The sequence below is a fragment of the Oncorhynchus mykiss genome, chromosome 1 (genome assembly GCF_057628025.1).
Source record: "Oncorhynchus mykiss isolate SJ-2025 chromosome 1, ASM5762802v1, whole genome shotgun sequence".
NCBI classification, from domain to species: domain Eukaryota; kingdom Metazoa; phylum Chordata; class Actinopteri; order Salmoniformes; family Salmonidae; genus Oncorhynchus; species Oncorhynchus mykiss.
The window spans coordinates 10,068,776-10,086,493 of record NC_143022.1 but is presented as its reverse complement, the minus strand read 5'-3'; the positions used below and the strand labels follow the sequence as shown (position 1 = coordinate 10,086,493).

Here is a 17,718-nt window from a genome sequence, read left to right as displayed (position 1 = left end):
TTTCTCAATTTCCTAACAGCAGATCGGAGGTTGTCAGGATGAGAAGGACCCTGTCCATTTTCCTGTGTGTTCTCAACACTTTCCACCATAATGTCCACTACCACCCCAGCAGCTTGCCTGACTTTGTCCACAAAGGTTACAGGAAGTAAGTCCTCTGTGTGAAAGAAGTCCTCAATGATTGTGTTTCTAACAATGGGAAAGTCAATCTGAGCAGGAAACTCAGTGGGGATGGGAGTCCCGGGTAAAGCAAAGTGCCATTTCGACTGCCTTAATTTTGAAGTAGGTGTTAGAGAGATGGAGGAGCGTGAAGAGGTATTTCTTGTATTTTGGCTGTCAGCACTCCTACAACGGATCGTGTCAATATCCTCCAGCATGGATCCTGAGAGCTCAGTGGATTTAGGTAGTAATTTGTGCGGAATGTCCACACAGGCATCGTTTCCACCAGGTGTAACACTGCTCTGGTTGACCTCAAGATGGCAGAGACTTGCTCTTTGTGATGCAGGACTGCTTTGATATGTAAAGATTTGGATTGAACCAAGTGTTGTGTCTGATCTTTGAAGATCTTTTCGGAGAAACTCCGTAATCTTACTTTGCAGACTGTAGTAGATGTTACGAGCAACAGACCAGATCCTTTTCTCAGAAACCTGTCCAGTGGTGAGCAGGGAGGTTCCAGATACCATGTCAGATGATTGGGTGGTCTGGGTGAGCTCCTGCTGGTCTTTCACCATGGTTTGTATAATATCAGTAGATGTGGTGGATGTAGATACAGACTGGAGGTACTTATCTGTTGTACCTTCCTCCACAATGTTAAATGATCTAGAGAGGACCTCACTCACTCCTTTCTCAGCTTTAGTTTGGAACTCATGACTAGAGAGTTTTTGGAGGCTCTTTGTAGAAAGACTGTGGGAAGATGCAATGCCTTTGGAGGCAGCCGTGCTGCAATCTAGACTTACTGGAGAGGTTCGCTCAGGAGAACCTTGGAGACGTTCAAACATGTCTTCACATGGTGTTGGGGACCTTGACAAGGAGATGTCCTTCAGCTGAGACAGAACACCACCTACCAACATGTTGACCTCAAGGGACATATCAGATATTTTCTTTCCTACTGTGGAGAAGCAAGGTGCATTTGATGTCTGATCCTCGCATGAGGTCAAGATTGTTGAAATTACCTCTTTGGTACTATTGGTCAGTAGAGCCTCGTCTGTTTCAGTCCAGAGAAGTTTTGAACTCTCGCTGACACCCCTGTGTAGAGCCACTTCAAGGTTCAAACTGTGCAAGTGAGGCACACTCTTACTAGCTTGCCTCAAGTCCTGGCTTGCCAAACCAAGGTACTCCTTAGTCCCAAGATTTCCAGAGTCCTCTGTGGGTATATGACTAGACATTCTTCTCTGCATGTCTGACCTCCGCTGGTGAATGATGAAGTCCTTTAATGTCTTCTGAATATTGTTATATAAACTAGTGGTAGCAGACCAGATCCTACTCTGTAGCTTTTGTGCATTTTCCTGGACGTCAGGTTCTCTCTCCTCTACTTCTGCACGTTGCGCCAAGCTCTGCAGGTCTTCCACAAATGTGTCAATGATGCCAAAGGCAGCAGAATCCGCACAAATATCCTTTGACCATGTGTACTGGTTTTGAATGTAACAAGACCTGGAATAAGCAGGCTGTGCACTAGTTAAGCTACTGGTGGACTTTTTAACTAGGAACTCACTCACTGCTTGAGTGGCATTTCTCTTAAATTCCTCACTTGAGAGTTTTCTAATACAATCTAACAGACTGGTCAAAGAAGCTGTGGCCTTACTTCTGCTGTCCTCAATTTGACAGGGGAACTCACATACTATTGGTGATGAGGACCTGGAATGGGAGATATCCCCAAGCTGAGCCAGAACACCCTCTACAAATGTCTCTCTCTCAATAGAGAAGCCTGATCCTTTTTCTCCAACAGTGTTGTACAAGACCAGAAGCTCTGAGATGATTTCTTTGGTGCAAGTTGTCAGAAGGAGCTTGCTTTCTTCTGACTCAGTTTTTGCCCAAAGAAGTTTTGAGCTCTCACTTAGGCCTCTTTGTAAAGTAACTGCACCAGTGGACTCTGGCAACTGAGGCTCACTCTTACTGGGCCTATATTTCATGTCTAAGCAAGGAAGTGGAACTGTCTCCTTAAACTCAGCATTTGTGATGTTGTCATCAGATGTGACAATGCTCTTTAGGGCAAATCTCTGAAGCTTGCCGAAATAATCTTTCAAGTTGTTTTGGATGCTGTGGTAAATGTGAACAGCAGCAGACCAGGCACTCTTCTGTTGGGGACTCTCTTCAGATTCAGCCAAGGACTTCATATCTGACACGAAAGTCTTAACAACTACTGACGCTGCTGAGCCCACTGGGTGAATTGACTCTGTCTTTACAATGCCAGACAATGTTTGACCTGATACAGCACCTGTTAACTCAGACTGAATGACTGAACTAGGAAAGCTGAAACTACTGACTTTTTTGTCAAGAACTCCACTCACTGCTTGTATTGCTGATGTTTGAAACTCCCGGCTGGAGAGTTTTTGGATGCTCTTAGATGTGAGCGTGCAGGAGGAACCAGATTCACCAATATTGTAGCTGGTCTCGTATTTCCTTATCAGGGCATCAAGATCGTCAATGAAGCCAACATGCGATGCCAAAAACGTGATCTTGTCCTTCAGATCTTCCAGCAAATTCTGTTTATTCTCGTCAACAAAAGCCACCATTGTGTCAGAGATCATGGTCATGACTTGCCCTGTTAGACTTTTGCTCTCTTGGTCAACTTTTTCAAGTTTAGCAGCCAGCTCTCTCACCATGCTCTCAGTCACCTTGGTCTGTGAGTCTCCCCTTACCGGTGTCACTACAGAGGTTTGGCTAGCGGAGGCACTCTTAACGACCACTGATAAGGCCGACTTGACATCTTTAGCCAACTCTGCCATTACAGCAGGGGTTAGCATCATAGAGCCTGCACTTCCAGATGGAGAATTGGACATGCATGCAAGTTTGGAGAGAGAACATTGCAGGCTGTCCTGCACACAGGTGACGAGGGTGTCCTCTGAGACACCTAAGAGGACTTGTAGCGTCTCAGAGTTGGTTGTTTTCTTCTGCACATCAGACAGAGAGGTTAGAGTCCTTGGGAAAAAAAAACGCAGAAATCATCAAAGTCAAACAAATAATATGTAAGGCTGTGATGCACATTCAGTGTGTCAAATACATCTGCACCATTGAAAACAGGAAGGAAAACGCTGCTGTTTCTCTGAGAAAAAACCTTAGTGTGATGTCAGCCTAACTGCTTAATTTCTAAAGCCCAATAAAATGTATTTTGTATAAGTCATTTGTATTGAAACTGGCCTGTAGATATCTATCTATCCTGGCAATATCTATCCTCTACAAAAATCCAAATTGCTATAAACTTCAAATACTGTAACTTCTAATAACTTCAAGGACAATCATAAATACAAGGCAGTTTGAAGAATGTTAAAGGGAAATTTCTAAATGTTTCAACTTCATATTCATCATCTCCAGCACCACCCCAACATCAGCATATGTGAAAAATGGGCATTTCTATGTTTTGTAGTAAAAAAGAAAGAGGAAGATAAGTGTTTTCTATGACATCATCAACCAATTAGCAGGCAATGCCTACTCATAATTGGTTAAAATCACACGATGCACACTGATGATGTCATTAGAATCTAGAGCTGAGCATTTAACCAACATTTTTGTTATTTTTCGGTTTTTAAACAACTAATTGACCGACGTCGGCTCAATTATTTGAATTCCATATAGTTAATTTTTTTCTTCTTCTGTGAGCTCGATGCTCAGTTTCTGTAGAGATAAATCAGATCAAGCACGAACTATGCAATGTAGTAGGGAGTTGTAGTTTCCAACAGGCCAATATTCTACATAGTTTAGCACAGAAAATACGGCAATTAATTCCCATAATCCATTGCACGCCCACTTGCTTGTCCACTCTGTGTGGAGCAGATACGGAAACCTCATTGACTGAGACGGAGAGACGAGAGAATGCATGAGAGAGATAAAAAGCAGTTGCGTTGCGAGGATCCTCTACCTGGAAATACATGATCTAAGTGATTGACAGTTGGTGTTCAGCGGTCATAAAAGTAGGTCTTATTTACTTAGAAGAACTACTAAAATAGTGATTTTGTCAGACAGAATAAGCAGCAGCTCTATAGAGATGAGTTGATGACTTGGAATGAAATAATAAAGTCATCAAATAAATATTTTATATGAGAAAGTAAATGATGGTTGATAAGTCATAAACAGTAATGGACAGTCACTACCATCATGGGACTTTTATTCATTGTTTTATTATGTGTTGTTACAGCATTCAACACACATAATCCATAGTGCATTCAATGTCTAAAAAAAGTATTGAAATCCAAAACCGTGATTATTTTTTTAATATTTGAATCGAAACCAAACCAACCTCAAAAAGCACTAATTTCTCAGCACTATTGGAAACAGTTACGTCCCTCTATATTTTTTTTACTACAAAGCATGGAAATGTGTAATTTTCACATATGGTGATGCTGGAGATGAATATGAAGTTGTTAAATTTCCCTTTAAGAACATACCTCATGGCCCCCTTGGGCAGGTAGCTTCCACTGCCCAGACTGCCCTTAGTCAGGTAAATCTCCTTGAACTTAAGTTGTGATTCCTGTTCTTCTTCCTCTTCCTGCTCCATACAGTTGGAGGAAGGGTAGGGAGTCGGGATGCGAAAGCTATTGTAAGACTTTCGACTGCCTGGCCTCTTAGGTACACCAGCCTCAGTAAATCTCACGCGGGACTTGGTGTTAGTCTTATCGTCTAACAGACTGGTGAGTGACGCTGTGAGAGATCTCTGTGACAATGGAGAGGAGGCAGCATCTTGGATGCCCAGTAGTTCGTAAAGACCTGGGATGATGATCTGCATCAGCTTGTCCGATAAAAACTGGACAATCCTCAGACACAAGCCGGCAAGCTGTTGTTTTGTCAGCTGTATTCCAGAAACAGAAGAAGTGTTTTAAAATGTTGCATAGTGCGTCTTTCAAAAGCTTATGAACAAGGTTAAACATTAGGCAGAGTTTTCATGGTAATCTGATTAAATTGTCAGTAACATGATCTTACCGGGTCAAACATGCCCTCACGAATCCCCCTCCATTGCCTGAAAACAATATTGTTATAAATGTTGTCATATCAGGATGCGTGGCAGAATTGTTTTTATTTAATTATTTGCCTGATCGTGAAGTTATACTTGCTTTGTGTCAGTTGTTTTGGCAAAATTGCAATGTGACAACTTTTCTAGCAATGACATTTTTTTTCCGATTGATCAGTTTCTAATTTGATCCTATTTCCTTGAAGGTGTGATAGTACCAAAGAAAACAGAACATACTTCTCAGTTAGGTTTTGAAGGAAGTCCATAAGTGTCAGATGTTCCACATTGTTGAGCTTTCCCTCTTCTGTGGTTTCCATCACTGAGGTTGCTCTGCTCCTGGTACAATTGCTCTGCTCCTGGTAGAAATGTAATTATATTGCAAATAATCAAACTTAATAAACAACAAATATCATACTGAAATAATTATTAACTATTAAAGAGTGGAGGAGCATTGGCAACGTTGGGCCAATTAAACAACTGCAACACAACAGAGATGGTTGTGGTATGTCAACATTGCCAATGATAGCATCACTATAACATTTTATTGGATTAATGTTGTAATATGAAATGACAAGGTCAACTTACCATCTCATTGACAGCTTCAGAGGTCAGGTGGTCATCCACCACACAGACAGGCAGGTCTAGAGACTGGGACAAGGCTCTATGGTCATAAGCAGGAGAGAATGGAAACATTATCAGAGCAGTCCCAATGGCAGAATCTAACCACTGTTTTCATGTCATAGACTCACTTAGTAGTTAATACATGGCCACAAATAATGAGCGGTTCAAATAGATCGGCTGGGGACTTGACCCTACAAATGACTCCATGAATGACGCCTGACCTGCCCCATAACAAGTTCTTTCTTATTAGTCTCTCTCTCTTAATCTCCACACGAATATCTAACTGGACTGAGTGTAAGTGGCTTTACCTGACTGTCTCAGTGTCAGAAACATCATAGTCTTGTTGTTCTATGTCCTCCAGGGACATCTCAGCTACAGCAGACGGGTTAAAGCCCGGGATGATCTCTCAAACTGAAAATAATGACTGTTTATGTGAACTGAACCATTTACAGTGGCTTGCAAAAGTATTCACCCCCCTTGGCATTTTCCCTATTTTGTTGCCTTATAACCTGGAATTAAAATAGATTTTTGCACTGTCAACTGTGGGACCTTAGGTATGTGCCTTTCCAAATCATGTCCAATCAATTGAATTTACCACAGGTGGACTCCAATCATGTTGTAGAAATACCTCAAGGATGATCAAGGGAAACAGGATGCACCGGAGCTCAATTTCGAGTCTCATAGCAAAGGGTTTGAATACTTATGTAAATAAGGCATTTCTGTTTTTTTCGGTTTTAAATTGCAAAAATGTCTAAACTGTTTTTGCTTTGTCATTATGGGATATTGTGTGTAGATTGATGAGGAAAATGTTGTATGTAATCCATTTTAGAATAAGGCTGTAATGTAAAAAATGAAATGTGTAAAAAAGTCAAGGGGTCTGAATACTTTCCAAATGCACTGAAGCAGTCTATAAGATATATCTTATTACAGTTTAGGCCTACCTTGTTATTTTATTCCATCTGGCAATATCATATTAATGGATTAAATCTATTTAGTTTGTTTTGTTGCTAGTATTTTTATTAATTGTTTGAAAATACAAGTATTATCTACTTTCTGAAGGACAGCCAAGTTGATAGGCAACATAGAACCTACAGACAATTATGACATCATTGGAACACATGCACGTGTCACAAACACCTTTAGCCCAAAAAAGCAGTGTAGCAGTGCTGCCCAAGCTGGGGGCAATACACTTTTATTAGGCTTTTATTCAGATTCACAAACAATGCTCTACTTGAAGTCAATGAGTAAACATGTAGCAACATGGCTGAGCTTTAACGTGTAAGTAGAAGTTGACACTAACCATATGTATATTCCTAAAATGCTTGCCCTAAATACCAGTCTAGAACCCAGGTATGTCTCCTGCTATTTATAGTATCTTTCAAGTACATCTTATTACAGTTTAGGCCTATCTTATTATTTTCTTCCATCTAGCAATATAATTTTAAGGGCAAATACACACACATGTGTTGTAGGCCAATGAACTCCATAGTTTTAATCAGAGTTTATAATAAGGAAGGGGAATTCTGTAACAGTTTATGACATCAAAGGTATGGCAGCTATGGAGCATCATTTTCAAAACAATGTCCAAAGCGGGAAATCATTGGATGTGATTCATTCGATTCTATGCAATTTCATCTTTGAGGACTGACATGGAAGCAACCATTACACAACCCTGAACTCAATAACCCCACCCCAGTTTCAGAAGAGATATCAAACCATATCTTGTCATTCTGTATTACATCCACTGTGCCTGGACAGTGATGGATGGCTATATGGAGCATCCTTGTCCATCATGTTCAGTGTGTTAGTGCTCTCACCACAGCGAGGCAGCAGAGTACCAGTTGAGGTAGGTGCAGGCAGAGCGTAGTAATTAAAGGCAGTGGTAGCCTATCCATCCCCATATCAACACCTGCAGCATCTCATGACACGCGCTCACACTCCCCCATTTACCACAACTTCCAAACTAACTGGACTTAAAACAATGTGTAACTTCGTGGCCATTCCAAGTCAGGATCACACCTAATACCAAATAGCTAAAGAGGATAAACCACAAATAAATTCATGTTTCCTAAAACAATGTGTAACTTCGTGGCCATTCCAAGTCAGGATCACACCTAATACCAAATAGCTAAAGAGGATAAACCACAAATAAATTCATGTTTTGTAGGGGGGAGTTGACGATTATGTGGTGGTTGTTTCACTATCGATGATGAAATTGCATTAAATCAAAAGAGTCAGACCCAATGATTTACTGTTCGTAAGGACAGAGTGACTAGTAATATTGAACATTAAGTCGAAATGTAGCTAGGGGAGTTCAAGATCCAAGATCACATTTTCTTTCTATGGATTAGCCCATCTGTCAAGTGTTGGTTGTCCAGTAAAAAACTCAAACTTCGATTTAAGATTATCAATCCGATTCTGTGATCAATGTGAATCTGTGAACAGTCTTGTGAATCTTTACTAGAGTCCCCATTAGCTAACGCTATAACGTTAGCTAATATTCCTGTGGTCCAACACCAATTGATAAGACATTACAAACAATTACAAATGAAGACTTTACAAACATTTAACAAGTAGACAATACAGACAATTAAAATACCTGACATTCAACATTCAGTTGATGCTTTGTAGGTGATGCAATAGCTGTAAACTATAGAGCTCGTGGCCAAGGTGAGTTAAGTGGCTAGAGTGGTTTCCTGTATGCCCATGCTGCACATAGCCCACCCCAATGCACTAGTTAGCCTAGTAAACAAGCCTATACCCCGCGGGTAAATTGCCACTATTCACTGTTACAGTGGTCAGAGATCACAGCCAGAAGCCTACCACCACCAACGGGCTACAACTGTTCAGTATTGTTGTCTAATTTATGGACATCGTCTATGTGACTTTTTTTTAAATTATCAAGTAGGCCCAACACAGTTTCAGAAGATGTAGGTACATTTGACCAATATTCATGTATCCATTTTTCAGTTAGCATGGTCATGTTTCCTTTCACGTGAGAAATATTAACCAAAGCATCATTTTCCCTTGCTTATCTCCTTCAAAATACTGCAAGCAACAGAGCTATATAAATAATGACTGTATTGGCATGAGTCCATACCTTATTATTGACTTCAATTGGAGGTGCAATTCACTCCTTTTGACGAGTAGGTTTGGTCCTCATTTCCAGAGCAAATGTGCAACAGTTCTACACACACATATTTAACTGTCTGTTTTCATTACATCATCAGCTACCTTTGTTACATCACAAAGCCAGCTGGCTAAATCTGGCACATTTACAGAAATACAGTAGATTGTCCCTGTCAAATACATTTGATAAAAAATAAATGTCCAAAACAAACAGTGGTGGAAAAAGTCCTCAATCAGTCAGTTGTAAACAGTATGACTCAAGTAAATGTGAAAGTTGCCCAGTAAAATACTACTTGGGAAGTATTTGGTTTGAAATATTCTCAAGTATCAAAAGTAAAAATAATTTTTAAAATTAAGCAAAGCAGACAACACAATTGTATTGCTTTTTTTTAATGTAAGAATAGCCAGGGGCACACTCCAACACTTAGACATAATTTATAAACTAAGCATTTGTGTTTATTGAGTCTGCCAGATCAGAGGTAGGGGATGTTCTCTTGATAAGTGTGTGAATTGGACCATTTTCCTGTCATACAAAGCATTCAAAATGTACTTTTGGGTATCAGGGAAAGTGGATGGAGTCAAAAGTACATTTTTGTCCTTTATGAATGTACTGAAGTTGTCAAAACTATAAATAGTTAAAGTACAGATACCCCCAAAAATATTTAAATAATTTTTACTTAAGTACTTTGCACCACTGAAAACAAACCTTTTCTAATGTCTCTATATCACTGGCTTGCAGGGTTTTCACCATTGACCCTTCATGTAATGGTATCGAAGTTCAAGATCCATCTTGGCTTAATGTAGGTAACAAGTATTGAAGATGTATAACTTAAACTTTTGTTAGTCAACGTTCACGTTCGTAATGATAGTTTATTACACTTGTCTGAGCAGTCAAACTGGTATGAAAAATATCCCATTCATAATAGAAAAGACAATGTTCAGAATACCTGGAGTGACAATTGATGGAAAGGGTTTACAGCATTACAAAAGTTTGATTAAAAACGGAATATTTATTCACCCACAATTTATTCTTGGCGCACTCTTTCAACTTGAAAATTAAGTTATGTTCAAGGATATTTAGATTTTTGTGGCTTAAAAATAGAGTACAAACTCAGTCTGTACATCACTTTAATATTAATAACCAATGTCAAGGCATCATGATACAGAGAAATACATACAAATGCTACAGTCTACCAACATCAAATAAATGCTGATGACAGACATATTTATGCAAAAAACAGGGGGTAAATTAATTTAGATACAGTCACAAGCTCCAATCTGAATGGCAGCAGGGAGAATATGATGTGGACACCAAGGAACTTAATTCTCAATCCGCTCCACTACAGCCCTGTTGATGTGAATGGGGGAGTGTTCTGCCCTCCTTTTCCTGTAGTCCACGATCATCTCCTTTGTTTTGCTCATGTTGAGGGAGAGGTTGTTGTTCTGGCACCACACTGCCAGGTCTCTGACCTCCTCCCTATAGGCTGTCTCATCATTGTCGGTGATCAGGCCCACCCCTGCTGTGTCGTCAGCAAACTGAATGATGGTGTTGGAGTCATGCTGGCCATGCAGGAGGGGACTATGCACACACCCCTGAGGGGCCCCCATGTTGAGGATCAGTGTGGCAGATGTGGTGTTGCCTACCTTTACCACCTGGGGGAGGCCCTTCAGGAAGTCCAGGATCCAGTTGCAGAGGGAGGTGTTCAGTTCCAGGGTCCTTAGCTTAGTGATGAGCTTTGTGGGCACTGTGGTGTTGAATGCTGAGCTGTAGTCAATGAACAGCATTCTCACATAGGTGTTCCTTTTGACCAGGTGGAAAAGGGCAGTATAGATCACGATTGATATTGCATCATCTGTGAAGATGTTGGGGCGGTATGCAAATTGAAGTGGATATATAGGGTTTCTGGGATGATGGTGTTGATGTGAGCCTTGACCAGCCTTTCAAAGGCTATGGGGTAATAGTCATTTAGGCAGGTTACCTTCACTTTCTTGGGCACAGGGACTAGTTGGTCCGCGCATGCTCGGAGCACACGTCCTGGTACAAAAATAATATATATATATATATATATATATATATATATATAAACAAACATAAGGTTCTGCAGGCTCCACATCATACCTAAGTATGATCCCCAATCAGAGACAATGATAGACAGCTGCCTCTGATTGGGAACCATACCAGGCCAAACAAAGAAATAGATGACCTAGATTGCCCACCCTAGTCACACCCTGACCTAACCAAATAGAGAATTAAAAGGATCTCTACGGTCAGGGCGTGACACTTTGCCTGTTTGATGGTTAGTCTGAGGGCATAGCAGGATTTCATATAAGTGTCTGGATTAGTGTCCCGCTCCTTGAAAGAAGCAGCTCTAGCCTTTAGCGCGGTGTGGATGTTGCCTGTAATCCATGGCTTCTGTCGGGGATATGTACATACGGTCACTGTGGGCACGACGTTGTCGATCCACTTATTGATGTAGCCTGTTATCACAGTCTGTGCTAGCAAAACATGGTATACTCCCCAATGCATGTGGATGAATCGCAGAACATATTACAGTCTGTGCTAGCAAAACAGTCAACATATGACAACAAATGAATGCAATCTCATTTAATGAGGACAATTATCTTGGGTTGGAGAAGCTTCTAGTGATGGCTCTATACATTCTGGTGAAAAGGGAGGGTTTGCGACTCTTCTCTTCAGGTGGGAAGGAATATGCGATGTCATTTCCCTCTGGAGCAAAGGAGCCATGATAATTTTTCCTCGACTCTGCAAAGAAAGACCATCCAGTATGTCATGGGTAACAATTCAGAGCAGAGTGCAATGTCTTTCCAAATGAATTAGTTGAACGCTAAAGTAATAATATCTTAGTCTTGAATGAGCAGCAGCAGGGCTTACCTGTAAAGTACACAGTAGGGGAAGTGTTCTGAGGCTGGTACTCCATAGACTTTTGAGGACAGTGGTTCTTTCTAACTTTCTTGGAACCCTGTTTGGTGGGAAAAGGCACATTAAAACAAACTGTTATATATCTTAAAGTACAGTATATCAACTGGAAAAAGGCAATACAATGCTAAAATACTGAATTATATAAACAAATAATATCTCATACTTTCAAAAGCAGTGTTATTCATGAAAAATCTGTACTTGTACTATACCTTTATGTTAAAGCATATCTTGCTGAACATGGTTTTCTTGCTTTTCTTGGACTTGAAGATGGGGATCTGCTCTCCAGTACTGCTGGTGCTATCCCTTACCAAATCCAACATCCCTTCTACAATGTCACTGGTGGCCATGCTGGTACTGGACTCAAAAGAACATTTGGCATTGGCTTTGGTGATCATTTGATGACTTGAGCCTACTGATAAGGCATCCATCATTTTGTTGACCATGACCTTCGTGAGCTGATTCATTGTGTCACTATCCTCTGGCTTGCTCAGATTGAGCTGGATAGGAAAGACCATGCAAGTAGAGGTGCTTGGTTCATTCTGGACTGAAACATCAATGTTGATATTTTCATACTCATCTAACCACTGTTTTAGGAAGCCCTTCGCTGTCTCTTCAGCAAATATCTGGAGAAGCTGAGAGGAGAGCTTCCTGGATATGGCACATTGTTCCTTTCCCCATTTCAGCCTTGAAAGAATGGAGTCTGAAGCACTTCTGGCTGCTGCCAATGTTAAGACCTGTGGAGTGCTGTGGCTGTCCTGAAGGGCTATCACTTTATCCACAAATTCATGACTGAAAATGTGGATGGTCCCAGTGGAAATGATTTTTCTCAATTTCCTAACAGCAGATCTGAGGTTGTCAGGATGAGAAGCACCCTGTCCATCTTCCTGTGTGTTCTCAACACTTTCCACCATTTCGTCCACTACCACCCCAGCAGCTTGCCTGACTTTGTCCACAAAGGATGGGGGAAGTAAGTTCTCTGTGTGAAACAAGTCCTGAATGATCATGTTTCTTACAATGGGAAAGTCACTCTGAGCAGATAATTCAGTGGGGATGGGAGTACCGGGCAAGGTGAAGTCCCATTCTGACTGCTTTGATTTTGAAGTAGGTGTTAGAGAGATGGAGGAGCGTGAAGAAGAGGTATTTCTTGTATTTTGGCTGTCAGCACTCCTACAACGGATCGTGCCAATATCCTCCAGGATGGATCCTGAGAGCTTAGTGGTTTTAGGTAGTAATTTGTGCGGAATGTCCACACAGGCATCGTTTCCACCAGGTGTAACACTGCTCTGGTTGACCTCAAGATGGCCGAGACTTGCTCTTTGTGAAGCAGGACTGCTTTGATATGTAAATATTTGGATTGAACCAAGTGTTGTGTCTGACATTTGAATATATTTTCTGAGAAACTCCGTAATCTTACTTTGCAGACTGTAGTAGATGTTACGAGCAACAGACCAGATTATTTTCTCAGAAACCTGTCCAGTGGTGAGCAGGGAGGTTCCAGATACCATGTCAGATGATTGGGTGGTCTGGGTGAGCTCCTGCAGATCTTTCACTATGGTTTGTATAATATCACTAGATGTAGATACAGACTGGAGGTACTTATCTGTTGTACCTTCCTCCACAATGTTAAAGGATCTAGAGAGGACCTCACTCACTCCTTTCTCAGCTTTGGTTTGGAACTCATGACTAGAAAGTTTTTGGAGGCTCTTTGTTGGAAGACTGTGGGAAGATGCAATGCCTTTGGAGGCAGCCGTGCTGCAATCTAGACTTACTGGAGAGGTTCGCTCAGGAGAACCTTGGAGACGTTCAAACATGTCTTCACATGGTGTTGGGGACCTTGACAAGGAGATGTCCTTCAGCTGAGACAGAACACCACCTACCAATATGTTGACCTCAAGGGACATATCAGATATTTTCTTTCCTACTGTGGAGAAGCAAGGTGCATTTGATGTCTGATCCTCGCATGAGGTCAAGATTGTTGAAATTACCTGTTTGGTACTATTGTTCATTAGACCCTCGTCTGTTTCAGTCCAGAGAAGTTTTGAACTCTCGCTGACACCCATGTGTAGAGTCACTTCCTGGTTCAAACTGGGCAAGTGAGGCACACTCTTACTAGCTTGCGTCAAGTTCTGGCTTGCCAAACCAAGGTACTCCTTAGTCCCAAGATGTCCAGAGTCCTCTGTGGGTGTACGGCTAGACAGTCTTCTCTGCACGTCTGACCTCCGCCGGTGAATGTTGAAGCCCTTTAATGTCTTCTTAATATTTTTATATAAACTAGTAGTAGCAGACCAGATCCTGCTCTTTCGCTTTTGTGCATTTTCCTGGAGGTCAGGTTCTCTCTCCTCTACTTCTGCAGGTTGCACCAAGCTCTGCAGGTCTTCCACAAATGTGTCAATGATGCCAAAGGCAGCAGAATCCGCACAAATATCCTTTGACAAGGTTCTCTGGTTTTGAACGGAACAAGACCTGGATGCTACAGAATAAGCAGGCTGTGCACTAGTTAAGCTACTGTTGGACTTTTTAACTAGGAACTCACTCACTGCTTGAGTGGTGTCTCTCTTGAATTCCTCACTTGAGAGTTTTTTCATGCAATCTAACAGACTGGTCAAAGAAGCTGTGGCCTTACTTCTGCTGTCCTCAATTTGACAGGGGAACTCATATACTATTGGTGATGAGGCCCTGGAATGGGAGATATCCCCAAGCTGAGCCAGAACGCCCTCTACAAATTGTTGTCTCTCAATAGAGAAGTCTGATCCTTTTTCTCCAACAGTGTACAGGGGGTCCTCCTTTGACATCTCAGTCTTGTACAAGACCAGAAGCTCTGAGATGACTTCTTTGGTGCAAGTTGTGATGTTGTCATCAGATGTGACAATGCTCTTTAGGGCAAATCTCTGAAGCTTGCCGAAATAATCTTTCAAGTTGTTTTGGATGCTGTGGTAAATGTGAACAGCAGCAGACCAGGCACTCTTCTGTTGGGGACTCTCTTCAGATTCAGCCAAGGACTTCATATCTGACACGAAAGTCTTAACAACTACTGACGCCGCTGAGCCCACTGGGTAAATTGACTCTGTCTTTACAATGCCAGACAATGTTTGACCTGATACAGCACCTGTTAACTCAGACTGAACGACTGAACTAGGAAAGCTCAAACTACTGACTTTTTTGGCAAGAACTCCACTCACTGCTTGTATTGCTGATGTTTGAAACTCCCGGCTGGAGAGTTTTTGGATGCTCTTAGATGTGAGCGTGCAGGAGGAACCAGATTCACCAATATTGTAGCTGCTCTCGTATTTCCTTATCAGGGCATCAAGATCGTCAATGAAGCCAACATGCGATGCCAAAAACGTGATCTTGTCCTTCAGATCTTTCAGCAAATTCTGTTCGTTCTCATCAACAAAAGCCACCATTGTGTCAGAGATCATGGTCATGACTTGCCCTGTTAGACTCTTGCTCTCTTGGTCAACTTTTTCAAGTTTAGCAACCAGCTCTCTCACCATGCTCTCAGTCACCATGGTCTGTGAGTCTCCCCTTACCGGTGTCACTTGAGAGGTTTGGCTAGCGGAGGCACTCTTAACGACTACTGATACGGCCGACTTGACATCTTTAATCACTTCTGCCATTACAGCAGGGGTCATCTTCGGAGAGCCTGCACTTCCAGATGGAGAATTGGACATGCATGCAAGTTTGGAGAGAGAACCTTGCAGGCTGTCCTGCACACAGGTGATGAGGGTGTCCTCTGAGACACCTAAGAGGACTTGTAGCGAGTCAGAGTTGGTTGTCTTCTTCTGCACATCAGACAGAGAGGTTCTTGAAAAAAAAAACAGAAATCATCACAGTCAAACAAATAATATGTAATGCTGTGAGGAACGTTGCTCTGGTGGAGGTGTGTCAAACACATCTGCACCATTGAAAATAGTGGGGGAATCGTTGCTTTTGCTCTGGGAAAACACCTTAGTGTGGTGGAGGTGTGTCAACCACATCTAATAATAAAAAATTATAATTTATTCAACTTCTATAGTTCTTTTCATTACAGAAAGATAAAAGAGAAAAGCTTCTGCCGGTTTGGAGAAGGAAAAAAAAGACTAAATTATTCTGTTTTAAAGTCAAATAATATGATAAATTAGAGTACTTTTTTTGTATAAATAATTTGTATTGAAACTGGCTTGTACAGTTGAAGTCGGAAGTTTACATACACTTAGGTTGGAGTCATTAAAAGTCGTTTTTCAACCACTCCACAAATTCCTTGTTAACAAACTCTAGTTTTGGCAAGTCGGTTAGGACATCTACTTTGTGCATGACACAAGTAATTTTTCCAACAATTGTTTACAGACAGATTAGTTAACTTATAAATCACTGTATCTCAATTCCAGTGGGTCAGAAGTTTACATGCACTAAGTTGACTGTGCCTTTAAACAGCTTGGAAAATTCCAGAAAAGGATGTTGTGGCTTTAGAAGCTTATGTTAGGCTAATTGACATCATTTGAGTCTGTGGATGTATTTCAAGGCCAACCTTCAAACTCAGTGCCTCTTCGCTTGACATCATGAGAAAATCAAAAGAAATCAGCCAAGACCACAGAAAAAGAATGGGTTCATCCTTGGGAGCAATTTCCAAATGGCTGAAGGTACCACGTTCATCTGTACAAACAATAGTACGCAAGTATAAACACCATGGGACCACACAGCTGTGGGTGGGTGAGGCTTGCAAGCCAAAGAACACCATCCCAACTGTGAAGCACGGGGGTAGCAGAATCATGTTGTGGGGGTGCTTTGCTGCAGGAGGGTCTAGTGCACTTCACAAAATAGATAGCATCATGAGGATGGACAATTATGTGGATATATTGAAGCAACATCTCAAGACTTCAGTCAGGAAGTTAAAGCTTGGTCGCAAATGGGTCTTCCAAATGGACATGACCCCAAGCATACTTCCAAAGTTGTGGCAAAATGACTTAAGAACAACAAAGTCAAGGTATTGGAGTGGCCATCACAAAGCCCTGACCTCAATCCTATAGAACATTTGTGGGCAGAACTGAAAAAGCTTGTGCGAGCAAGGAGGCCTACAAACCTGACTCAGTCATACCAGCTCTGTCAGGAGGAATGGGCCAAAATTCTCCCAATTTATTGTGGGAAGCTTGTGGAAGGCTACCCAAAACATTTGACCCAAGTTAAACAATTTAAAGGCAATGCTACCAAATACTATTTGAGTGTATGTAAACTTCTGACCCACTGGGAATGTGAAGAAAGAAATAAAAGCTGAAATAAATGATTATTTCTTCTTCTATTATTCTGACATTTCACATTCTTAAAATAAAGTGGTGATCCTAACTGACCTAAAACAGGGATTAAATGTCAGGAATTGTGAAAAACTGAGTTTAAATGTACTTGGCTAAGGTGTATGTAAACTCCGAATTCAACTTTATATGGCCATATCTATCCTCTAAAAAAAATGTGAAATTGCTATAAACATCAAATACTGTTTAAGGACAATCATAAATAAAAGGCAGTATTGAAGAATGGTTACAGACATACCTCATGGCTGGCTTGGGCAATGGTTTTGGGCAGTAGCTTCCACTGCCCAGACTGCCCATCTCCTTAGTCAGGTAAATCTCCTTGAACTTAAGTTGTTGTGATTCCTGCTCTTCTTCCTCTTCCTGATCCATACAGTTGGAGGAAGGGTAGGGAGTCGGGATGCGAAAGCTATTGTAAGACTTTCGACTGCCTGGCCTCTTAGGTACACCAGCCTCAGTAAATCTCACGCGGGACTTGGTGTTAGTCTTATCGTCTAACAGACTGGTGAGTGACGCTGTGAGAGATCTCTGTGACAATGGAGAGGAGGCAGCATCTTGGATGCCCAGTAGTTCGTAAAGACCTGGGA

The 17,718-nt window shown here is 41.4% G+C and overlaps 1 protein-coding gene across 1 annotated transcript; it reads right to left on the bottom strand.

Moving 5' to 3' along the window:
* Positions 1-11,526: 11,526 nt before the first annotated feature.
* LOC149985377 (uncharacterized) lies at positions 11,527-17,503 on the bottom strand. The gene is made up of 5 exons (XM_090182685.1): positions 17,373-17,503; positions 15,356-15,653; positions 12,059-15,298; positions 11,802-11,889; positions 11,527-11,672 (listed from the first exon to the last, which is right to left on the bottom strand). The coding sequence occupies exons 1-5, from the start codon at positions 17,501-17,503 to the stop codon at positions 11,527-11,529; spliced, it is 3,903 nt and encodes a 1,300-aa protein (XP_090038811.1).
* Positions 17,504-17,718: the final 215 nt, after the last annotated feature.

Excerpts from the sequence above, each read along its gene's own strand:
- LOC149985377 (XM_090182685.1), bottom strand. The coding sequence starts at position 17,503 with ATGGATCAGGAAGAGGAAGAAGAGCAGGAATCACAACAACTTAAGTTC. Across the intron at positions 15,299-15,355 it reads GGGGAGACTCACAGACCATG|AGCAAGAGTCTAACAGGGCA; the intron begins GTGACTGAGAGC and ends GTTGACCAAGAG. Across the intron at positions 11,673-11,801 it reads CCCTACTGTGTACTTTACAG|AGTCGAGGAAAAATTATCAT; the intron begins GTAAGCCCTGCT and ends CTTTCTTTGCAG.